The following is a 27,153-nucleotide window of genomic DNA, read 5'->3' as shown; positions in this document are numbered from 1 at the left end:
TTTTATCCTGAAAATATTACAGAACCCTTAAGTGGCTTGAAGGGGACAGCGCAATAGAGAGCAAACAAAGAACTGGAAAATATGTGGTGGGATAGAAGATAAAGAAGGTGCTTTCTGCAGTGTAAATGCATTTGATATGGTTGTGCACACACTGCAATCCACAGCCAGATACAGCAGCTCCACGTGCAACCTGCCACTGTGCTCCGTGGCAACTGACCCCTGACTAACAGAACTTGCCTTCTCATGCTCCTAATCCTCCTGCTACCAGCATGCTGTGGATGAAGTTCACTAATTTCTGCTGACTTCTATAATACAACTTATTTTTCCCACCCAAAATTCTGTCTCTGTTATGTTCTTCTCAGATGCTCCCCATTAAAACGCGTATTCATGCATGCAATATACATTAATTATTTTAACGTACAGCATAGAAGAAAGATTCATTAATAAGCAAACAATGCCTAAATCAAACCACTTTAAAAAGGAAAAACAAAATCCAAACCCATTTGGCCATTCTCTTGTAAGAACATATGGAATAATCTCATGCAAAATTCATGCCTACAGACTTGCCAAATACCCTGAGCTGGGTGTGGGGCTCACATATCTAAGCCAAGCGACTTAACTGTGATTTTCAAGACTATTTTTAAACTTCTCAAGTCAGACTTAATTCTGTCATATTAAGAGAAAAGAATCGATAAGTAAAGAAATCTGCGTAAAATTAATTTTTTTCTAAAAGCCTTTTTGTTATTTGGAAGACTAATAAAATTCAGAGGCAAAATGAAGTGCTTCTCATCTCAGATGCCTTTTTATCTTCCATGTTAGGGGACTGTCATGGCAAACCAGAGAGTTTACTGTGACTTCTATTGTTTTTACTGAGCTCTGGAGGAGCCAGGCTTTAAAGTGTAGGTCACCTTTTGGAATGTAAATTACAGCAGACCAATGGCTGTCATTTATTTATATATTTTCGGTTTGTTTAAGTTTCAAATCCTCTTTTCTACATTTGGTATGGCCCATTATCTAGAACTAATTCTATTTCCAACTACTTTGACTTCAGTCATTGTGTTGCTCAGTTTTCCCTGAAAAGGTTGTACATATTTATGATTGCCTCATTGGGAAAAATGGAAAACTTTCGATGTGTTTAAAAAAATGCATATTTAAATCCAATCCTAATTCAATTGTAAGCATCTTTAACACATTTAAACTTTAAAATATTTAATGCATTTCTATGTAAAGGCATCTGTTGCCAGGGATTAATCTGCAACTGAAAGAAATATTTTCTTAATGCCAACTGAAAAGCAATTGACTTAACTACCTGGAACAGGATACAAAACTCTCTTACAGAACTCCCCTATTTGCTCCTTGCTGGGGTTGGCTCAGTCACAGGAAAGGAGGAATCTTATCTTTCCTTTGATAAAAGGCTATTGCAGATACCCTTCTGATATCCAGGAAATATCATGTCTAATGAATAGGCACTTTGTTACTGAAGTTCAACTTCTGGTTAGAAATAATTTTTCAAGTGCTATATATAAGAAATGACAACTGAAATCTATCCAAAGAAAGAACAGTCTGTATGATTTACAGTAGGCAATGATGGGAAAACTCCATTTTTGTTATGCTGAATCAGTAAATACATGACAGGGTGAATTTGTATTTGACCTTTAAACAATTGGTCATGGAGGTAAAATGCAGACTTTATGTAGTATTTAAAGGAAACAAAAAAATCCCATATTGGTTGAACACATCACTAGTCCAAACTCCTTGGACTATTTTTTGGTTTAGTAGCATATTCCTAAAACAGCATAAACGTGCAGCAACTATGAATATTTCAATGGATGCCAATGGATATAATTTTACAATTGCCTGCAGTTTATCTGCTCTCCTGCTAAAAGGGGACATCCTGCCTTCCTATGTCCCCTCTCCCTAAGCCTCCACCTCCCAGTCACAGACACGCAGTTCTCATCATTGACCTTTTCTGGCTTGAATATTCATTTGGCAACTGGTGAGCTGGATAAACTCACTGATTCAACAAAGCAATCTTTTTATTTTTTTGGTAAGGGTTAGTGTTCAGCAGCTCTGCAGGCTGAGCTTGAGTACTAATAATGGCAAAAAGGGGCAGGAGTCAAGGAAAGGGCAGGAGCACCCTTCATAGCAGCACCAACTTCACAGCAGACCAGCTTTCACAGATGATAAAAAAACCTTTTGGATATTTTGCACTTTCCATATATACTGTTCTATCTCTGCTTTTTCATGCATAATTGCTGCCTTCAGTATTATCCAGTTATAAGGCTATTTGATTATAGTAATTTTGCAATGATTATTAACTTGACCCTGTTACCTAAAGAAGAGCTCTGACTTACTTTATCAATAGCCTGCCTTGTACATTTTCCTAGCTTTGTAACACAGAAATCAAAGGAATTGGCAAACTTAAAATAAGGAAAAATCTACTTGTGATAACATGCAGTGGAAAATTTATTTAAAATATTAATTGCTAAGCTTTATGTGAAATTTTGATTTATCCCTGAAGTCTGTCTGGATGGGACAAAGTGTCACAGCACTATAGAGCATCAGTCAAGTTTGGTTCAGGATATATTTTTTCCCTTTTGCCCATCAATGAACACGCCTTTCTGAGCTGCCACTTGGTTGTGAAGTGGTCAGACATAAGGATGGTTTATACACAATTGCCTATTCTCTGAGAACATAAATCTTCAGTAGTTGTTTTATATTACTTTGTATGCACACGTGCACTATTCAAGCACATTATGTATGGAATTCCCTGGATCTGCTTGCTCTGTGTGTGTATTTTAGCTTTTCCCATCAGGCCGAGCCACTCCTTTTCCGCAGTACCACCTGAACGAGGCCTATTAAAAGTTGTCACTCCCATGTAACATAATCCCAGCTAAAATTCACATGCAAGATGTAATCTCCACAAGCCACTTGGAATCATCTCTAAAATAAGTAAAAGCCTGCATTCTTCCAAGGGAATGAATCAATACGATAAAACTGTCTCAGATGTATGTCTAATCTGTTCACATGAGAACCTGCCAGTAGAACACTCACTCACAGTGTAAGATTAAACCACCTTTATAATGTGTCATTAGAAGGAAGAGGGAGTCATTCCATTTCCAAAGCTTCTCTGAGTTTCTCAGTTAAACCTTTCACATGTTTGCACAGAAACACAGCAAAAAAATGCATTACAAGAAGTAAAAAAAAAAAAAAAAAAAAAAAAAAAAAAAAAAAAAAAAAAAAAAAAACACAACTATTTTTGTTCACAAATTGCTGATTAGTTTTGTCTCCAGAAACCTACAGAACAAGTATATAGGGTTAAACAATTAAAACAATATATCAAGAGCTCCAAATTATTTTCTTTAAATTGTGCCAATTTTTCATTTAAATTAACAAACAGAGATCTGAAAGTACAACACTCATCTTTGTGCACATTGTCTCCCCACACAAACTAGCAGAGGTTACTATTTCAGAATTAAAGAGACAAGTCAGTGGCTGAAAAAAAAAAAGCTTTCTAGACTAGGAACTAAATATAAGCTAATTCTGACAGCTCTGCTAATCACTTGATAAATCATCTTCAGAAACAATATTAGGGCATATGACAGTAGTTTATCTTTGTAACATCTGTCATCCAGACGGGTACCTACCCACCCTCTAGATGAAGTATATTTGAACCACGGCACTTCAAGCCACACCTCATTTTGAGTAACATCAACGAAAGTTAAATAAAACTAGCAATGTGACTGAATAGCTTAGGAAAAAAAATTAAAGGGTACTGACTCCAGCAAAAAATACAATGGAGACTTTCAAGTGAGGCAGAATATCAAGCAAATGACTGCCTAAGTTAGATATGGAACTAAAGAGCTCTACTTCCATGAAAAATGTGGTAATTTGAAGACAAGCTGAAAACAGTGACACTCCTAATATGACAGCACACAACCTTACATTTATCTTGTTAGGAGCAGTGTTATCATAATGATTCACAACGAGTAAAGCAATATATTGGAATAAAAAGGAACCGGTTTGAATTCTTCCCAGTAAAGCCAGAACAGCAGTAATCAAGATATGTCTCTCTCATCTCATGCATGTTAGACACTCATGCTTTCTTTAGAGCAGTGTGCAGCCCTGGTGCTGTTTTACCATCATTTAAACTATATGAGCAGCAACTTTTGACTCCAGCAAACATCAAACCTTTCTCCTTATCTGTGACTCTTCTAGTCCCCACAGTACAGACACTGTGTCCTCTAGAATGTAATTCTAGAAGTAATTTGGAAATACTGCACTGATTTCCTGTCAGGGAGTGGGTTGCTGTAGGTATATAAGCATGAGCATCCCCAGAAACAATCTTCCCCCAAAAAATATCTATATGCCTACTTCCAGCTCAAAATGCTAACCCCAGCTTCAGCCCTGAGCCAAAGGAATAACTAACTAACAGAATGTAATACCCTGCAGCTAATACCCTGTCTGACCATCACCACCAGAAGCAGTACAGCTTTGAAAACAAATGAACATTTCTGGACAACTTGTTTCTGCAGAGTGTCACACAATTTCATCTCCATAAGGTATGAAATCCTTGAAACTCTACATTAACTTTGAATAGTTTTGGGGGTTTGTGTTTTGTTTTGTTTTTTTTTTTTGAGATATGGCAAGTCAATAATCTAAATTAATGTCATACTAAAATCTGCAACCAAAATTAGCATGACAGATTAAGAAGAGAGTCTATGAATAGTCAAGATTTATCTGCATTACAGAATCACAATTTGTGAGCATTAACATTGAAAATTAGATAAATTCCTGTTCCAATAAGAAGCCATAAACTAATACCATGATGGAAGAATGAATTGTTATCATTCACTCCACCTAGGGAGAATTTTCTGTGGTCATTATTTCAGAGAGTATAAAAAAAAAAATCATACAGCAAGCATCTTTCCTTGCTCCAAGAAACCTGCTGGAATGTCAGCTCTATTTAGTAAGACTGATCCTATCAGAATAGTGCAGCTACCCATGCCAGAGACCACCTGGGAAAAGGGGGTCTGGGTAATACTTAAAGATGTCTTACTTATTCCATAAGAATAGGGACCAGTTCACAGTGTGCACAGTCTGTGCAGCTATACCAATTCTGCAAGTATAAAATACAACAGAATGCTATTTCTAACGTTTAAAATCAACAGTGTATCACTTTCCTCTAAGGATCCCTGTAATAACTAATCCATGATACATAAGTTTTCTCATATTCTAACTCACATCTGCTTCTAAGTTTTTTATCAGTCACTCCTCCATACTGTGCACTTTGTTAAATCATCAAAAATCGCTGATTTGTGTTTCAAAGGAAGCACCATACTGCTTAAAAATTATGCTAAAAGATGAACATCATAGATGATCCTACTAACATGAACATATGCCTTTTTGATTTCACTGACTTTTATTTTCATAGTTTAAGACACAAATATTTTTGAGCAGGGAAAAAGCAAACAGAGGGGAAGCAAATGAATGTGATATCAATGCTACTGAGAACCATTTTTTGAAAAAGCACCACTGGTATTTACAGCTTGGAAAATAAAAACCAGAGACCAGCTGAGGTGTCAGTCTTTTAATTCACAGTAGGGCAAAATGATTACCAGGTGTCAATCCAAATATGCAGCTGATGGGCTGGATTCAGAAATCAGGTGGGAATATTGCAAACTGTTTTCAGAAATTGAGATGAATTACTTTATCCCCATGAAGTGAAGTCTCACCAGAAAATGCTGCCCAGATACAAATGCAATAAGGGCTTGGAAACAGACCTTTCAAGACTTGCATCATACCTCAAAACTAAGTAGGATCGTGGACCTAAACTGGGAGACAGAGTCAAAGGTACATACAGAGAATTTCAAAATGGAATTTCAGCCTTAAGTTCTAACACTGGCTTAACTTTAGAAATAGCAAACAAAGCAGACATTTCTTAAAACAGGATGTGAATGCTAACTATCAATAAAAATGTGAATTGTTGTTTAGACTAAAAGATGCAAACAAAATAAAGGGGATTTTAAACCACTGGGATATAAATATAATGTAATTAAACACCCTGAAACCTGCTTTCATACCTTAAAATGGATTTAGGGTGCTCAACCTAACAATCTCCTTTCAACATTTTCAATTATTGCTAATATTTAATTAAATTACATATTTGAAAAATAATTATTTATTATTGAAGAAGATTCAAGTTAGGGGAAATTTTATTTTTGTTTAAGAAAACAAAAAAGGGGCACTTGTCCCATCTTAGCCCCCCACCTTGTAACTAAATAAATAAATAAATAGTATTTTTATGTTTATGGCAAGTTGCCAGTTCTTAAATTGGCCTCCTTGAGAGGCTGATAGAGCTGTTTTAGTCACTACCACTTTGTTTGAAAAACTGAATGAAAACCAGAGAGGCTAAAAATGTCTTGGTTTACATTCACTAATACGGAAGAGAAAAGGAAGAGTGATAATGGATACACTGAGTGTAGCTATGCCAAAATACTTTAGAGTCTCTCTCCTTAGAAACAACATAGAAGAAAAAAAGAAGAGTCTGAAAATTCTCCTTGCAAACAGGGACGTTCTATTGCTTTTCATTAGACTAATTGGTTGGAACTGACACTGGACCTTTTCCGAAACGAGCTACATAAAAATAGTAGATTTAAAATAAAGCACAATTTCTTTATGTCCTCTAAGTTTACTGCAAATGCTTTGCTAGAATGATCTCACAGCATTTCACCAAACACTTCTCAAAATTTTCCCACTACGGGTTCTCTAATTCACTCCCCCTTGTCATTCCCCCAAGAGCCTCTGCACACTGTGAAGCTCTTTAAAGATGACAAGGTCTGTGAGCCCCAGAAAGGAACAGAAGGAAGGTTCCACATTAGAAGGCTTGACTCAGATTTGCAGTTTGCTCTGGGCAGCTGCTCACAGAGCAAAATGGACATGCTCCTGTAAAAGTGTCACAACGGGTACGTTCCCAAAACAAAGTGCTCTAACACATTAACACAGAAACTCTTCAATTCAAATCTGAGTAGAAATGAGCATCTTTGAGAGAAGAAAAGCTTCTGCTATTACTATTATTAGAGGCAGCAAAATGACAATTATTGCTCCTATGATCATAAATCATCACATCTACCTTGTGCAAAATACCAGGTCTCTTTAACAGGGCACTGGAAGAGATAGGAGGAAACAGGGAAAGAAATATTTTATTTATTAATATTTTTTGGAATGTGAACTTTCATGTTAGTTTTCCATGAAGCCTTTTTTCCTATTGAGTTATCAGTACCTTCACTTTTTTTTTTCTAAATTATCATCATTAGTATTTCTTTCATAAAAAATTTACTAGTGACCAAGGACAGTCCTCCTATCAGTGAATACACTTTAATTAAATTAACTCCTACTTGTATATTTGAAAGATCTCATCCGTAATATGTATTTGGATCAAAGTCCACACAGAAGTCCCTGTTTGAAATGTTGTTGCTTAAATGATTCCTGATGCATAAAATGAGCATGCTTTTAAGATTTTCCATTCAGTTTTACACAATGTATAAAGTTTGTATAAATATTATGTTATAAGAGGAGCCTCCTGTAAGGTATGGTTGGATTTGAATTGTTATCATCTCAAGAAATATGCGTTGTTCAAAGTTTTCTTCCTGAGAATATTTTATCTCAGGCTGCACAAAGTGTATGAGTTAATGATTCTGAGGGCTAAAAATAGGCTTGGGGTAATGGTCAAAGGTACCTTCATGTACACAAATAGGCACAGATAGTTTTGTAACAATACAGACATCAAGTGGTTCACAAAGTTCAAAAACCAGCTTCTGCACATATCAGAAAACTCTTATTTGAGTGTACTGTAAGTTTAAAACACCAAGCAGACACTAGAACCAGTACCCTGTTTTTAAAAGAATGCCATTCATCATTGTACATAACCAAAAATCAAATGAGATCAGAAGAAACCAGATCTGAACATTTCTTTAGCCCTACTTAAATTCTAAAAATCTTCAGTATCTGCCAAAGCACTTGGGATCACATCATCATGAGATTATTTGCCAACTGTACTGCAAAGTATTTAAAAATGAGAAAAAGTTTCCTGTAAATTTTCATATTCCTTATCTTCGTTAGTATTTTGCATCAGTAAGGCTTACTTTTCATTGTGCAGAACACAGAAGCAAAGTTGTTATAAGTAACTGTTAATTACAAGTATCATAAAGTACAAAATGGTCTCTGAAAGAAGGCCTACTTGGCAGCAACTGTGAAAGCTGAACCAAGGTATTTGAGAATTAATCTGCTGCTCAATGTGGTCTTACAAGTGCAGCTTTGGAAATGAAGATAAAAGAATGCATTGCTGGCCAACCACAAATCACTTTAGGAAAAAAAAGACCGATAAATCATCAAAAAGACAAATCACCAAGAATGACTAGAAAAAAATCCTACTGAAATATTATGAAGGGTCAAATGATGTCCTCTTATTCTGTGCCTTTCATTTTGTAATGCCATGAGTGCATTTTGTCTCAAGAAGCAGAGCTACATGAAGAAAAATTTCTTTGGATTTCCATAACTTGTAAGACTTTAATTTAAATCAGGTACAAAGCTCAATTTCAGCATCCCTTATTACAAGCCATATTACAAAGACCAGCTAATTGGGAGGTAAAGCTGCTTTAGCAGCGATGCTTATCAAACTTCAACACATCTTTCTTCATGTTTCAATCAAAGAACAGCTGCTGTCATCCTACTGAGAAAATCGTGATAGCAGAACACGCAGCAAGCCTTAAAACCTGCTAACACAGGAGCCTTATTGTGGAAATAACTCATCTCCCGTTAAACTTCACATACAGGGAAGCTTGTAACTGAGGCGAAAGGATGGATTTAGCAGTAACATTCTTTCAAAGTCTTGTGCTCCCTTTTCCAGGGCAGCTGTGAGCCAAAACAAGGCCTTGTTCTACAGTTGATGCACCTTGATCTCCCCCAGATAACCACAGGGATGGTCTTTCAGCAGCCAGGCTGTCACAATGATCACAAACTACCATATACATCACTGCCCCATCAAAAACCTTTAGGACAAAGCATGGTGTGTCTTGATGTTGACAACATTATTAACAAAAAATTATTTTTTAAATAAACTAGTTGCTTTTTCCTACCTTTAAATTGATATTTGGTGTAGGGCATTTCTTTGCTTTGTGGCTTTGGTTTTGTGGGTTTTTTAATAAACGCAGAAATTAATTTTTCTCGTTCAATTAATTATTTGGAGAAATGTGTTCCTTTAGGCAAAAGATTTAAAACATAGTCATTTCAACATAAATAATGTTCTAAATAAAATGCAGTAGTGAAAAGGAATCACCTCAATGGTAGGACAGTGCATTCATACATCATGTCCATGAGGTGAAAAATTCCTTGGTCTTGCTCACTTAAACAAGGACCTTCTGTAGCTTTTTAGTTGGTGCAGATGAGAAGAGAGCAAAATTTTCATAAACATAACACTTCAGTTGATCTAATTTTATTCAGTTTTTATATGAATGAAATCTGTGTACTTTTTAAAACACAGTCACACATCTTCTTTAATACATGCAAAATACTGAATTCCGCAAGAGTTATATAAACTTTACAACTAAGGGATGAACTAATTTTAGGAGGATGAGAACTGTTCTCCTCTCAAAGGAAGATAGGGAAAATGAAAAGTGAAAATCCTTCTAGGATTTCACATCATTCCTATTGCTTTGAGGAAATAGCTGCTAATACATAAAATCTCTAAAGATTTAAACAACAAACCACAAGGACCAACATATTGACCTTCAACCTAAAATAACTTTTACTGTATATTGACCTTACTCACACAGTTGTTTCTTTGCCTTGATAAATAAAACAGAATATTAAGCACGCTGCATACTGTACCTTTGTTAACACAAGAAATTCCCATGAAGAAATGTGTGTAAGGAATACCTCAGACCTGGATGTGCTCACTTTGCCAGTCGCTAACCACTTTGGTAAGTAAAACTTCCTGCCAATATGAACAACTCAATCCTTTGGGAAGGAAAACTGGCATGCTCTACCTCATCACGTTGGCCCTGATACCACACAGCGAGTTAAAGGGACATTCACACCCCGGCACACACGTGTCCTGCTCAAACCCTGCAGGAACAGCAAGCGAGCGTTGCTCCTCAGTGTGTCCTTTGTAACCCCTTCCTTCTCTCACTGCCTCACAGAGGATGCTACTGCTCAAGTTGGGCTCACAAAATAATAAACACTATTTGACTATGCCTACCAGAAATACACAAACCATCCAGCTAAATATGCAAATTAAATGGGATGGGTAAATGCCAGATGGATTTACATTCATGTGGGTTCAGTTCAGGTATGAGTGATTGGAATGATTGACTCTGAAAGCTTCCAGTCACTCTGAGTAAATAAGGATGAATAAAAAAAATTGGCACAACTGTTCAATCCCTGGAAGGAGAGTCAAGCCAACTGGCCAAAGGAATTTAGATTTGGACTTCCTTGAACATGCCAGGATAATAAAATAGTCCATTACAAATATATTTTATTCACTAAAGAAAGAGCCATGACATGTATTCTCTCAACCCCAAACACTAATATATGTTGCAATGCATGTCAAATTTTCAAGTATTCAGAATCTAAAATAATTAGGAAATTATTAATTTAATCAGCAAAATATATTTACAATTCAGGCTTACAGTGTGCCTGCAAACATAAAAATAAACCAAAAATGTGCAGTATATATAAAAAGGCAATTAATGAGCTTTCTTTGAAATTATTTTAAATAAGAATTAATTAAAATATGCCCTTATAGAACCAGGGAATTATGCCAGAAGACAGGTCATTATTTCTATGATATTGTTTTAAATAAGCAGATTGAGTAGTTGATTAATTACCCATGATGACATTGTCGGCATCTTGATTTTTTTTTTTAGCTCAATGGCCACACTGTAATTTATTGAGTGCAAGATAACCTACCAGATTCCTACCTGGAAACTCAATAAACAGCACTGTCCTAACCACAAAACCAAAATAGCTGAGTTTATACTTTTAAGACTTCTGCACAACAAGCCATCTTTTTACTAAGTGGCAAACCCTTGGGAAAACACTGTAGCCCCCATCTGGAATCTGGTAGACTTGATTTCTGCCTGGACATAAAGGCACCTCAAATCTGGTGAATCAAACCCTCTCACATTTTTTAGCATTGGGAATTCTTTGATGGTGTACAGGTATTTTGGTCATATTCTTCACCATGAATACACCTCTTACATCACAGTAATGCAAATAGTGTAGAATTCTAAGAAAATTGGAAGAAAAGGGAAATTTCCCAGATTGCAAATGACAAAAATGCACCTATCAAAAGGATGTATTATTTCTTGGCACCTGTAAGCATGAGATCCATTCATCTGTTGTCAATGACATTTTGTAAAACAACATGATAATAAACATAAATGTACTGAGTCATAGTAATTTAGGGAAATCAATATTTTCCAATACAGGTGCAAGACTATGTGCACAAGCATACTGATGCTTGATTTACATTTGGTTCATTTTTGCAGTCTGCATGTATGTACTGGGCTTTGTGTTCAGAAAAGGGCACAGAAAAGGATTTGGATGTGTAAGCATTGCCAGTGTCATGTTCAGATTTTTTTATGACATGTTAATTTTGTCTCCAAATGGAATTCTTTCTGTTAAATCTGTAAAGTCTTTGATCATTGACTTTAAGGCACAGAGACGTTCACATCATAAAGTTATTTAATCTACGCGTACACCCTTCAGATTAGTAAATGCCAAATTCTCCCACTGTTTCCAAATTTTTGTCCTGTTTTGGATACCATACAAGCTGCTATATAATATAACATTGTCTCTGCCAGAAATTGCTAAAGCAAGAACAAGTGTTCAGGACTGACTTCAGCAGTTGCCTTGGAAATTGGCAATAAGGACCTAAAATTCTTTCTCTTCCACACACCCAAAATCTTGAGTCATTCCTGATTTCATAGGAGTAAACTTATACTGTGCCCTCCATTAACAGACTGTCTTTAAAATCTCTCCTTCATATTCCACTGGAAAATAGACAAACAGAAATTATGATGCATCTGTTTGTTTGGAGGGAGAAGGTGGATTACTATGAATAAGCTACATTTGCAGTGGACTTCAAAGTCTGCCAACTACCAGCCCTTAACTGTCTTTGCAGAGTGCAAACAGCAGCAGAGAAGAATGGCAAGCAAACCCCTGGCTCTTCTTCATGTAAAGCACAGTGTTGATGATGATCCATCCACACTGAGAGAATAAGTAACTGGCTTTATCTTCCATCTAAATTTCTACACCTTTCCTGACTCCTCCTTAGCTCCTGGAAATTATTTAGAATTTGTGAAATTCTGGGAGGACTTTTCAAACTCTTTATTCGACCTCACACCAACTGGAAAACAGAAGGCAGAGTATTATTAACCTTGAAAAGTTGGGGAGGTGTTAATTTAAAAAGTCATTAAGTAATAAAAGTAAAAATGTCTTTAAAAGTGACTGGCTCTGCATAATTTTCTACTTCAATTATTTTGACTGTCTCCTTAATCAGAGAGATTCAAGAAATACTAGCTCTAGTAGTGTAAAAAAAATAGTGGTTTCCTCAATTCAAAATTGAAATGTAATACAATATATATGATTCTGTATGTAATATTATAAGTAATATGAACTCAATACTTGTCCTTTCTTTGTGTTTTCAGGTGAGATTTTCCAAAGATTAAGGTGTCAAGATATGAGAAAAGGGAAATAAGACAAAATAGAAACAAAGGGAACCTCAAAAGAATGATGGAGAAGATCAACCAAAGAATAACTTGAAGAGTGTAAAGCAATTACAACTATTTTTATATTTTTCAGCCCTTTGTTGTTTCCCCATATCCTAATTCTATCCCTAAAGCTAACTCTTAGCATACCATTTACCTACCACTTTCCTTGGATATAACTCAAATAACCCGTTTTGCCTTTCACCTTTTCACTCCAGTCGAAAGTTGAAGTTCAATCCTGCCAAAACAAACTACACCCCACCCTGGTGCTAAAATCAGCCAGGTTCTTCACCTCCTTCCTACTTCCCCCTGCCTAAAAACACACTCAGGACAGCAGGCCTGTCCCTCTCTCAATCACATACAACCATCACAGGTTTGAAGAAGTCTCTTATTTTCAATCTGCAGTCCCAGAAAGCCAATTCCCAACTTCATAATCAATCTCTTCCTTCTCACTCCCATTTCATCAATCCAAATCTTCCCTCCTCATTACTGAGAGTAGTAATAAAAAAGCAGTAGAAAAAGACAGCACATTATTTAGCTTGCTAGCACTGCTAAATTTTGACCCAAGTGGAAATGCACAGTTATTTGATGAATTTTGAGTCCCTTTCTAAGAATGGCAAAACTAAAAATAAATTACTATTCCACAAGGCAGAAAGCAAATTTCCTGCCACCTCATCTTGCTCTATTTCAGTTACTGTGCCTTGCTGCAATAATGTTGCTTCAAGAATCACTCCCTTATACAAACTTCAGTGTTGTCACAGGCATTGAAACATTAAGTAATTTGTCAGAAGCCACACAATTCTCCAGGCTGTAATTACCAATAAATTTTAAAAGAAGTAACATCATCTAATACCAGAATCTATCTCTTACTTTGATACTCATACAATGGCCTATGTGACTAAATTAGCAAAAGAAACCAAACCAAAACCAAACAAAATGAAACCAAACAAACAAAAAAAGCAAAACCAAACCAAAATAAATAAAGGGGATGAAACTTAAAAAAATTAAAATTTAGATTAAATATCACATTGTAAAATACATTTGCATACATCCCAGATACAAGAGCACTCGTAACAAGATACTTGGAAACAAAAGCAGCCTTTTGCATGATCCCACTTCCTGTAAGTGGTTTAAAACTAATTTTTTTTTTTTCTATTTTAATCCAGTATTTCAAAGCAGCATCTGGGCAAAATATGCTTTAAATATAGCCAAGTGATTGATTTATTTATTGCTTGCAACAATTCTTGGCAATAAGAACATGCATGCAACAACCCCAGACAAAACTTGCAAAGGCACTGAGAAAGGCAAGTACTTGAAAAAGACAATTAGCTTGCTAAGCAAGCAGGCAGGCAGCAACACGCCTTTTGAATGACAGGTCTAAGTTCGAACAGCAGCTTGCAGGAAACACTTACATTTGAAAAATCCCTTCTTTGACCTCTTTTTCCCCAGTTTGCTTGCTGGCAGGTAGGAGTACATGACAAATGAACCTAATTTAAGTGGGCTGAATGCCAGATTGCCTGTTAAAAAAGAGCACCTGATCGTGCATTAGGTGAGAGGTCAGTGACACCGAACACCAGCAGGTGCAATAACAACCGCGGGCTTTTTGTAAAGGAAATGCAAACAAGAATTCACCCCGAGGACATTCGGGACAGGGCCCTTCTGCTGAGACACCGAGTGATTGGCAGCCAGGGTTGCACATCAGGATACTCGGCAGTGCTTTGTTAAGCTGTATCATGACATGACTTAGAGCAGAATGCCACAAAAGATGGAGTCATTCGCTGAAATCATAAAGCAATATAAAACTAGGCACTGAAAAAGAACGCAGTTTTTGCACTATTAAAAAAGCCCCCAGATACCCAGAATAAATCGTTCTGCATTCCAGCACCCGTTTTTCACTTGCTACAAAGCCTTTATCTGTAATCATTTAAAAACAACACTGTTGGAGCTACCTGATCGTTAATCTTTGAAACTTTTGACAACAGAATATTGTGAACTCTGCACTCTGCATCCACCATTTGTGGGGAAAATATATAGAAAACCAGTACATAAATAACATTTTAAACCAAAGTTATTCCATCTTATTAAATTATATTAATTTGTCAAACACCTCTCTTGCAGATTTGGAGATTTTACATTCCAACTACTGCTTTTTGATCCAAGGAAAAGTGATTGGCTGATAAACAATATTTTTCTTATAAAGAAGCTTGCTAAAATTGCACTATAATACCAAGAGCAAAACACGCAAATTGGAGCAACCACAGTACAGCAAGCACAGTCTTGCAACAAAGGCAATACCCAGTACAGCTTTTATAGATTTGGGAGCTTTGTTTTCTAGAATACCACATCCACACTTTATTTCTGGAATGCTTACATCTCTCTTGACTAAGATTTATTTATTCCATGTTGTTTTTAGAATCTGGCAATGAATGTGCTTCAAAAATTCAGCCATGATATTAAAAGAATGTAATGTTCTTGGGTAACAGACTAAATAATTATTGTTTGCAGGATCCTAGAAAAAAAAAATCTGCCTCATAATGTATATCTACATTTGATCTCACATAATGAAATTATGAAAAAAAAATAGTTTGCTTAGTAATTAGCTTACTGCTTTCCATTTTGTGAAATACATTGTTCTGAATGAGGATACGTGGCAGATCCTGCTTATTGAGAAAGATAGTTTGATTATCTTTCACATAAAAAAGCATTTATGCTACAATTAATTCTTAATAACATTTTTTTAAGATTATGTTTCATCAGGCAACTCAAGTGAGGCTGCTTATTATAAGGTCAGTCAATGATGAGATTTTTCTCTCATATTAGTAGTGAAATATAGCAGAGCTGTCTTAGATTTAGATTTTGGTTGTTGTATTCTAATTTGTACTGGAAAGTGAGTCACAATTATAAAAATGAGACCAGCTTAGCTGACATTCTCCCCAGAAGTTCTGATGTGAAATTTTGTCCTCAAAAACGTCAGTGGGACAACAACAGAGTTTACTGACATCAGTGCGTTACTACATTGGAAATTCTTCAGGACTGGAAATTTCATGTTCTATGTTCTTTCTCTTCAACAAACATATATTTGACATGTGATAAATAAAATATGATGAAACCACGAGAAAATAAAGATTTCTAAACCCAGTACTATAGTTCTAGAAAAAAAAAAAAATGGGACACCCTCTGTCATTACTTTTGAAGAAAAACCAGTCTGTGGCTTACAGAAATTCCAGATGGTCCAGTCTGTCTCTGAGCAGCTTTTATGTGTAAAACCATGTACCACCACACCCTGCAGGACTGTTTCACCATACTCCAAACTCATACTCCAGTTGTCTATTAATGAATTTCTCCAAATGCAGAAAGCATACACAAGTGAAAAATATGTAACCATAGACATGTGGAAAGGGTTTTTTTTTTTTCCTGAAAATAAAAATACAGTTTCATAAGGTGCTCAGCAATTCTTCCTTTAGAGAAGTTCACATGCTAAGACACTTCAGCAGCACTTGTGTGTATCAGATTATGTAACATCATGAATCAGAATGCACAAAGACAGTATTTGAAATATTTCTAACATCAGTCTATTAACTGAAGTTTGCTTTATGGGTGCTAAGCAGATACTGAGCTTTGTCCCATCCACCCATTGAGGAGAAAATGTACTTATGTGTTAATCACCTGCTGGGTGGTGGTTGGGAATCTATCCTTTGATCAAATGGAGACATACTGGTTTTACTTTACATCCTGTCTCTCTCGCTCTCAACTGGCCCATAGCTGGAGGGATTCATTTCAGGATTTTTCTTTATTCCAAGTATTCTGTTACTTGCTGCATACCACCACCCAAGACATCAGGGCTAAAACCAAACACTCTTTGTGGTACACCCATATGACAGACTTCAAAATGGAAATAATATTTAAGTTAAACCTGTAAGATCAAGTTTGCTGAAACCCTGCAACTCATGCAGCTTTTGAACACTTCAACATCAGATCAAAGTTTGACAGATAGACTCAAGGAGAGAATCAGTACATTTAAACCCATCAATCCTCAAGGAAAAACAGAGCACATTGGTAAAAGTACAGTTGACAGTATTCATTTTGTCCTGGTGCTAACAGCAGTCAAATAGAGCGCTCACGTTTTTTTCTCTGTAGAGTATCTTTTTTCTGTAACTAAGGCAGGGTTTTCTCACTCAGCTTGTATTAAAATACATTCTTAGAAGCTATGCTGCTTTCAAGAGGGAAAGAAAGGGTATTTTTCTCCTTTGACATTGAAGGTAAGCACAACATTGGATCAGCAGCTATTAAAAAAAACAAACCAAAACCCAAAAATATTTTGCAAAAGGAGTAAAGCTGTTCACCTTTATCTCTTTTTTTTTTTTTTTGCCCTACAATTAATGCAGGTAGGATATAATGCACAATTAGTTTAAAAAATGTAAAGGCAATCTTAGAGCACTTTCCATGCGAAAGGGTTGAACACAATTCAATCAGACTGTTAGGATCTGTTATTACTTACACAGGTATAAATTCCTATAGGGCTACAGAACCAACCTAAGTCAGACCTAAAGCTTCTAACTGCCATAATCAAAATCATCCTGGCTAACAGAATTCCTAAGTCATTAAAAACTTACCTCAGTGTTTACATTCGACCCTATCCGTATTCTTAGAACTAAAACGAATCCTCATGCTAAGCTCACGTGCTCCAGGTCAGCAGATGTAAAATACAACACAAAGAATGTGACTGTGCTGCTCTGATGGCTTCAGCAAACACAGATTTAGGCCTCGGCCACATCAGGGAACAGTAGCCATTTGTAAGCTTTCAGCTTTGTTTGATTTATCACCTAATGCATTTCAAGATCCTAGAACCACGTGTGATAAAATTAATCATCTTATAAATATAATTGGCTCAGAAAAACTTGTTGCAAGATCTATCAAAAAATCCCAACCAAAAAACAGTTAGAACTGATTTTCCTAAAATTTAACACAGATTTACTATCCAAAATTATAGATCCATGGAAAATATCATTTATTACTGATCTCCATGCTTGCATCTGGTAGAAATATGTCTATCTGCAAAATGAACAAAGAGGTTCTGATTCCGATTAGTTAAACAAGAAAACTGCACGGAATGAATTTAAATTATTTTAATAACCTGATTACCTAAATTGGTGCTAGAACCTTTGAAGATAAAGCCAGTTCAGTAAGGGTCTTTTTCTTTTTACCTTATGGATATAATTGTCTTTCAGACTAAGTTTTTCCTCTTGAAGATGTTAGTGCCACTAGCTGCTCTTCACCAGCCATCAGCTTGATGTTACCACTAATCCATGTGCTCTCTTATCCACAAGACCCAACGATAAACAGGCTGGCCTGATGAATGGGTATTCATCACTATTTATGCTAACCTGGCTCAGTTTGCTTGGAGCCGATAAGGGATTGATTTCCTTTGTTGATAGACCTGGGAGGGTAACAATCTCCAGCAGAAAAATAGTAGCAAGTAGATAATGGTGGGTGGTAATGACATCACCAGCTGGCACAGCTGTTTGCTGAGCACTGCCCAAGGCTGTGGACAGATACCCTCATCTACATTCAGGTATGTTGTTGAAGGATTCCAGCTGCTTATCCCTCTGCCTTACAAGACCATTACCTCTTCCAATCTTCCAGTAACGCTGCTCAAGGGAGTAGCTTGCTCATTTCAGTCAAAAACATCCGGTTTAAAATAAAGCTAGGACGTAAACTGTTCAGCTAGCTTGGCTCACTTCAGTAGAACTGAGAGCCAGGCTGAAGAAGGACAGATTCAGAAAGGCTCCAGGAGGGAACCAGAGAAAGCATCGCTGCTCTTCTGGAACACAGACCTGTAAACATTTTCATCAGCTAACTGTCTATAAAGCAAAGATCAAAACTGAAGCAAAATAAAGGAGTAAGTCTTTGCCATTTGTGGTACGAGGGGATACTCCATCTCAAAAACTGAAGTTAATGTTTTCTGGCCATCTCTTGAAATGAGCAATTGGCACAATAGATTTTTTAAAGCAAATGAGAATATTGATGCTAAAACAAATGACTATTTAGAGTGGGGCAATATAAAGAAGTGAGGAATATTAACAGGCATTTCTTAAATATTTCTAATCCACTATATTAATACTTTCTACCAGAGCACAAGTATACAAATAGCTTAATATTGTCAAAACAACATTCCCAAGATGCTGGATACTGGACTTAATTAAATAACATGAATAAATATTTTTCTTAGATTTCTGTATTTCACTGTTATAGAATTATTTATAAATTCTCTTGATTCAGCCACTGATTCAAGGTTACCACTCAAGACAATCACATCCTGTCCAATACCTTTTCTTTGGCAGAAAAAGCAAATGACTATACAAGCAGTATACACCTGCTGAAACAGCCAAATACTTTTGTTTATTTGTTTCTCTGCACCTCACTTCATTTATTCAAAACTGGTGTTTTCATTTTTTAGTATTCAATTGTAAAATCTTACATGCAGAAGTTCAGGTCATATGACCTTTGATTAGGTCAGGTGGCACTTCTGCTTCCAAACAAACCAAAACCTTCCAAGCAGAATGCTGTGCAGGCAGTCCCATATTCACATATTCTTACATTTACAACCAACTCTGTCTTCAAGTCCAATGACAAAATAGCAGTTTCACATATTCACACGAACATTTGTAGAAGTGAAATCCAACACAATGTAATTCATCACTGAATTCATATCTTTAGAGCAGATTTTCACTATTTCTCAAGACGTCAGCTTAGCTGTTAAATCAGTGATTAACTACACAGAGCAACTAAAAAATTTTGAAATTAAGATTAGCTGTGAAAACACAGTGCCTTTTCTCACTTTCTAGGATGTTAAAAATTGCTCTGGTATGTTATTTATTTTTACTATGGAAGATTATAAAAGAGTATGACTGATGATTTTATGCCCTGTGATTGTTGTCTTCAAACTGACTACATCAAAAGCTTTAAAGTTCAGTTTGTAGGCTACATTTTCCAATTTTTTTTAACACCTCCTGCACCTGCAGTGAAGAACCTGAAGCCTCAGTTCAGGCAGAATGGCCTGGCTCTCACAGCTGAAATACAAATGACAGACAAAAAAACTGCTGAATTTGTCCAATACAGTTCTACAGCCGGACACGAGCATGGTTTGGTGTTTCATATATACCACGTATAACATGAGATAAATGCCTGTCAGGGTAAAGTAAAAGACATCTAGTTCATACAAATCATTTTGAGAATACATGTGTCTATATAAATAGACGTTTTTCTACTATGAATATGAACAACCAAAGTAAAGAAACTGCTCTCAGTAAAAACTGAACAGAATTGAAATGAATAACAGGGCTTTCATTGACTTCAATAAACAAAATACTACTTTTAATGAAAACTCTCTGTCTTCTGCAGTGGGCAAATAATACCTTAAAATACTAGCAGTAGTAATGACATCTTTAACAAGAAAAGAAAGGTAAATTTCTAATACAAAATTTTGCAATCAAAACCTATAAATGTCTTCTCCTATGAACAAAAGTATTTAACAGGAATGAAGACTAGTCACAAATCTGTCCATGGTTTGCAAAACAATTCCTCGGGAGGTTCCTCCTTTTGTTTAGCAAAAACTAAGTTGCAGTAAAACAATTATGCCTAAAAATTCAAATCCAAAATGCCCCGGGTCTCCAGTCAATGCAGCAACACCCATTTAGCTAATTAAACATAGAGCTGGTATTCATACACTCTACGAGAAAATTAAAATGAACACTGCAGTCATGCTCCTTATTTTTCCATTGCTTTGCATGATACTGAGGCTCATTTCAAAGTTAGCATGTTTTTTCCAAAACAAGCTAAACAGAATATCCAAACATAAAAAAAAAATATAAATTATTTACAAAAATCATGACTTGAAATAATGAAAACAGAAAGCAGAACAATAGCTAATAGTTAATGTCCTTAAACATATCCTTATATAGCAAAATGGCCAAATTTTGTGTGCTTTATACTATCAGTAAGGGCATCTTGAAAGAGAACTGTTTCCACATCTCAGCAAAGATAAAGCTAGGCACTACATTTGTTTTAAAACAGCCTCCTCCTCCCCAAAGCATATAGAACACATCCAGTAGTTAGAAACGAACAGTGACTATATTTGCCTGAGCAATATTTTTTTGCCCATGCTGTAGAAATTTCTGCTTTGAAGGAGTTTTTTACTGAATGACACTGATGACTCCAGACTGTCTACCAAGGCAAAATTTTAAAATTACAGACTTTATGGTCTGTTCCTAAATCCAAATTTAGCAGACTAGCCTTATGATTCTATTTGCAAAAGCACTAGACATCATTTGCTGCCAGGCACAAGCTTCAGTTGTTCTTTGTTTCAGGTGTGAAGGTAACCCTGTTCTAAGGATATAACAGACAATAAATTTCCCAAAACACTCCTAAGCATCTTTTTAAACATCCAATTTACTTCACACCTGACAAAGAACAAAGTCTACAGCTCTGTACAAACAAATACTGTCCAAACAGGTTTAGTGTTGATTTCTCTTGCAGGCACACATGGACAGCTTGTGGCAAAGTCCCAACTGTTTTTCCAGTGTCTGCTGCACTTCAGTGCTAGGAACTGGAAAGGCAAAACAAGCACTTGTGTTCTACCTGCATGCCCAGCTGTGGCAGAAAACATATTTGCTGAAGGTCACATGGCTTCAGTTACCCATGACAGTTTTATTCTTAAAACTGATCATCAGCTTCAATTTTCTTTCTTTTTTTCCCACTCTAACTGTGAGGACAGGGAAAGAGATCCCCTTTCCAACAAGACTCAAGCCGTGCAGCTACATTTGCTACTAAATTGGCTGGTCATTGAGATTTCCCTGAACACCTCGTCTGATCCTTAATAACTAACTCTCTCTAACCTCACAACACATTCTTGTCCTGCCATTCTACATGTCCACCATTATTTCATGTCACTCCTGTGCAACATTTGAACACAAAAGTGGTCAAATTTAAAGGGACTTCCCTGATTTTTAACTTACAACTTTTTAAACGTAATTAGAGTGGAGAATGCAAACTCCTGTGCTCACACAGCCAAATCAAGCTGTTTGCTCCCAAGCCTTTGCACAACAGAGACATTTATCCATCATTTTTTCTAAGTATATCTTTTGTAAGATGTACTTACAGCTCTTAACAGTGAATATCAGGAAATTTAGTATTCCCACGTGGTTTTGGAAAGGTGTGGGATCTAAATAATTTTTTTCTCATAGGGAAGGAGGTCTGTGACACGAACTTTGACCTAAGGACAGCAGTTCCACCAGAGTCATGGCTATTCTACCCACAAGGACAGGTTTAATTATGAGTTCAGTCTGCAGGACTGGCTGTGCCTGCTACCAGCTGTTTGTTAAACTACCTTTGCAGAGATCCTCCCCTTGAAAAGAAACAGCAAACAAGTTATTTGTCAAAGGTCTAATATAAGATGATAGCAGATAAACTATGTTGGCATTTGAACAAAGGCACGAGAGAGGAATGTCTGTTCTTAAACTGGAAATAAATACGGACCTGGAAAATAAACAAGACCTGCTCTCCACACCCAAAACAGAAGAATGATGCTGCCAAACAGCCAAAAATTACATTACTTCTCAATAAAATCATAAGCTGCTATTAAAAAATCATGCAGTTGCAGTTAACAGAACTTGCTAATTACTTAAAACCCTAAGAAAGCCCAAAACCTTTTTTTACATTTTATGTGAAAAAGAACAATCCTACATTCTTTCTCAGGCTGCTTATTTTCAGGAAAGAAGAATGAAACCAGAAAAAATTTAGAATATGAGTCACATCCTTTCCTACTGTTACCACATGCAACATGTGTGTCCATAAACACAGAGGTTACCTACACACACAGCCTGTACCAGCATGCCGTTTAGGACTGAATCAGAAAGCATAAAACCCACAGAGATTTATAGTTATACTCTGATAAACCAAGGTTGCTTTTCTCTTAATGTTTGTGGTATCACAGTGCCCATTATTTTAATTTAAAATTATTGAATCTTAAAGTTCTCTGTAATGGAATTTTTTACATTGTCTTTAAAAAGCAAAATTCAAAATATTCATTGCACTAGTCTTGCATTTCACAACTATTCTGAAAAGTAAGTATATAAGTACAAAAAATATTTTGAAGATTTTATTCATATGAAATAGAACAATGAACTTACAACATGGCTTATAACACAGCTGGAAACAAATCATACAAGTCTTTGACTCTGGGTGACAGGGTCCAAAGCAATATAAAGTATGGAAGCTTTAATAACACAATAATCTTTACTTATGATTAGTGAGTTGATTTTGCTCCTTTGAACAGGCCCATTGCAGCAAATAAAACTGTTCCTGTAAGAAGCAGCAAGCAACATTTTCTAGGAGAGAACCACCAAGCCTGATGGTCTCAGCAACACTGAGACCACGGTGATCATGAGCTACAAATTACCCCCAGCTTCAAAGGCAAGCACCAAACAAGTGGATATGCATCAAACAATAACTGACACACCATGACAGATACAGTATTTACTCATAATTGGGAGACAAACAAAACAAGCTGCATTTTGTAGTCTTAACTATCACACTCACATTGCTGTATGGATGTTATTCCATCATACTGTTCCAGGCACAGAGCATTGCATAGAGAGATTATACTTTCCTCATTAAGAATCTGCTGCTTATTTTAAAATGTCATTAAAACATTTCAGCTTAAGAGGTAGTCTCATTTTTCCATGAATATTATAAATTCTATTCCAATGAGATTCCATGCTTAATCTGTGTCAAACTTCCTCAAGTATCACACATGTTCTGCAAAAATACTACAGTGTTCTTACAGGGATTGTTGAGATGATATAGCAGATTAATACTCATTTAAAGAAATTCTTACCTACTGAAAAAAGAAAATTGTTTAGACAGATACAAATAGATACAAATAGACTTCTTTTAAAGGTTTGTACCTACTTACACCTTCAGCCACAATAACTTATGAAAAAAACTAAACCACTAGACCATTAAACCATTAGACACAGCTTCTCATTTTTCATTGCATATGAAAAAACATCTTCACAAACACACGTGTGGGTTCACAAACACACCTGTCAAAAAACACACAGCTCCATGCATTTTAAAAGAAAACATAAAAATTGAAAAAGATAGAAAAGAGAGTTTCTCACCCGTCAAAACAAAACTGGAACTTTGGTTTATAGGAACGGCTATGCCCATATACCCTCCTCATCATCCTGCGTGTCAGACATCAGCAGATGCACAGAAAAGGTGTTGGTATTGGAAAGAGAGAAGGAAAGGTTAGTTACTTTGGTGCATATAAAATACAATTTTCTTGGCTGTTAAAAATACGACTTTTTTTTTTTTTAAAACATAAGCCAGTGAAAACAAGTGAACAAGTTGTGTTACATATACAAGAATCCACATCTATAGCAACCAAAAAACAACAACAACAGTGATGTACACCTTTTTCCATCCTAGTTAAAACAGTGTGTAGGAAGTAGATTATAAGATTAAATATTAAAATATTATCTATTTTTTATTTGCACGCAATTCAAAACAACATTGACAGCAAAGAAAAGATCAAATCTTATAAGTAAGCAAGGTAATTAGTATAATCAAACTGTGTAATCTTAGATTCTGTTTGGTTGAAAGATGCAAAACCCCTGAATAATAAAAAAATCTATCATTAGCAAGGTACACTTTCCCATCACATTATCAATTAACTCTTTGTAACAAATGTCAAACGCTGCACATTGTTGAATACTGTTAGATAGTTTTTCTCCTTTTTTCCATTTTTGAACCATTAGCATTACTCATTAATTTAGAGTTTTAGTGATAAATAAAATTAATTGCAAACACAAAAATTCATCACAATTTCATGAAATTGTTTTTAAAAGCTGTTATTTTACAGTAGATAAGTTGAAAGCAGAAGGTCTTTCTTCACATTTATTATAAACTTGAAGTTAATCAGAACAAAATAAAAAGCATGAACTAAATCAGAAGAATGAAATGTTCTTCCCAGGACACATTTATTGAAGATTACAATTTTACCATGATTCTTTATCTGTACACACAGAGATGTGTATGTGCAGAGCTACCTCTATATACAGGTCTACTGTGCCAAATGATGTGATACTCAGCTTCTAGAACATAGAGGTGCACAACACAGTGTTTTTTCATTTAACTCAGCGTTTCAAAACCAAATAAAATCACTTCATTCTAGATTCACCCATTAATATTTTAGAAACATAAAAAAAAATACATTCTACAGTTTCAGAGCCTTGAAAGTAGTAGTGTAACATATTGCTGGCGCTTAATTAAATCTAAAAACTAAATAAAATGAATGGTAATTAATTATGATTGAAATAGACAGGAATTCTAGCCTGAAAATATACACTGCCAGTATCACTACTGTTCTTAGTCCATTCTTGGAATAAAAAAGAGCTCCCAGATGTCAACTGTTATTAAAAACCAGATGTTAAGATAGATGTCTTGCATGTTGCTGAATTAAGTAAAGAAATCTGACAGTCCACTATAAACTTAGCTATCATTTAACACCAAAGAAATGTGGGTAAATTTTTTTACAGTTAACTTGGAACACATCTCAGTTAAAAGGTCTGCACAAATACACCACAAAGCAAAGACACAGCAAGGCCCGAATATTCTTATTTATTTTTTGAAACAAAGGGACATGTTCTGCAAAACTTCCAATGAGCTGGGTTTGCCTCACCGAAAACACAAGTCATTCCCTCTGAATTCTACAGGAGCCACTCTTGCTCAGGCCTAGTAACGCTAATTGAACTGACTTTCAGGTTGACAAGAGTTTTGCCAGAGTAAAGGTTGAAGAAAGACTGAAGGATTTCTTTTCCACTGAGTAGTTTGATCCTATTTCACTAACAGAATGCATTAGGTTAATCTTTGGTGATATCCTTGAAAACAGCAAAAATCAACAAAACAGGCAACTCAGTACATTTCCAAATGACTCCTCCTAACTACGCACAGCTGGTTTGCTGTTTAGCGCATTGTAATTCCTCTAACAGGCAGGCATTCATTTTCACTTCAATTATTTGTGTGATCTCCTTTTGGCAGAATTCTAGAAGAGCTGAAAAATCAAATATTGTCAAATATTTGTACAGAGTTTTAGGGAAAATTAAAGACTATATGGTTTGACACTGATCCTGATATACAATAAGCAATAAATTAAAAGCTGGAGCTCAGTTAACGTCAATCAACATTGCTTTATTGAGTACTGGTCCTGTCAAAAGAACTTTCTATCTTTTCCAATTACATAGAGACTCTTTTTGATAAGGCAAGTGCTTTGAAATAATATGCTGAGATTTTTGTAAGACATTTCATTATGTGCCACATGACACAGTGTCAGAAAAATTAGCTCTATACAGAATACGTCATATATTGATGCTAGGTAATGCACTGACCTAAAAATACTTGGTTCTTGATGATAGTTCAGGAGAAAAGTAAAATTTCTACAGATATTGGAGAATGTCATCCCTCTTTTTCAGAAAAACAGTAGGATTACACCAAAGAACTGTAATTTCATGACATGTGCCGTCACTTCCTAATTTAACACAAGCCAGAAGGCAAGTTCTCTGAAGGACAGTAAAAGAACTCATTGACCACTTACTATTCCTGTTATGCAGACAGGTTGTTTCCAAGCCCCCACTAGACAGAAACAGCTACCCAAAAGCACTAGATAAAAAGCATATAAGAATCAGGATTGTATCTTTAACTGGGTTCATGAATAAAGTTCATCAAGAAGCTAAGGTTTGGTGCCTCAATGCAAAGAGATAGTGATGGGAATACAGAATTCTTCACTGAAGTTTCGAGAAAAATGAAGTTCATTACTTATTTTTCCATTCTTGACACACTGTGAAGCAAAATAAAAGCTGCAGTTATGCCTTATCATGTATTAATATTGGATCAGAGTCTTCCAGAAGTATGCTTAGTTTTTCATATCAGTGTGTATCCTACAGAATCATTAATCTATGGCTCTTTCAAACAATAAACTGTAATCAAGCAATTTTTGATTAATGTTTGTGTACATTAACTGCCTTTTAAACTTGGATCTTTCATTCGTTTATAGGGTCAAGAATAGCAATTCAATGACAAAAACTGCAAAGCGAAATCTCAATTCCCGACAGGCAAAAAAGCAAAAAAGAGATACCAACTGAATTAACAAATTAGTACTCACACAATTATTATAAAATTATTATCAATTCAAAGTGGTTAAAATACTGAATGCTCAGAATTTTTAGGACTGAGGTCCAAGTATCTCATTTGGACATATATTTATAGTACAGTGGTATAATCTCAAATACTATCAAAGCCTTTGGACATAGGCTATTAATAGATT

General features: G+C 35.7%; 1 protein-coding gene across 9 annotated transcripts in view; it reads right to left on the bottom strand.

Annotated features, from left to right (window-relative positions):
• ERC2 (ELKS/RAB6-interacting/CAST family member 2) overlaps positions 1-27,153 on the bottom strand; it is a 411,704-nt gene that overhangs the window by 85,114 nt on the left and 299,437 nt on the right. For all 9 annotated transcript variants that reach the window (XR_003571338.1, XR_003571339.1, XR_003571340.1 and 6 more), the window contains one exon: positions 23,951-24,016. Coding sequence is in view for 1 of the 9 variants with exons in the window: in XM_027884805.1 (XP_027740606.1) it covers positions 23,990-24,016 (27 nt within the window). In the remaining 8 variants the exon portion in view is untranslated. The remainder of the gene's footprint in view (positions 1-23,950; positions 24,017-27,153) is intronic.

The sequence above is a fragment of the Empidonax traillii genome, unplaced genomic scaffold (assembly GCF_003031625.1).
Source record: "Empidonax traillii isolate 1590-97213 ecotype Southwest subspecies unplaced genomic scaffold, ASM303162v1 scaffold155:size2260171, whole genome shotgun sequence".
NCBI lineage: Eukaryota > Metazoa > Chordata > Aves > Passeriformes > Tyrannidae > Empidonax > Empidonax traillii.
Note: the sequence above shows the minus strand (reverse complement) of the source record. Positions and strands in the feature narration are given on the sequence as shown.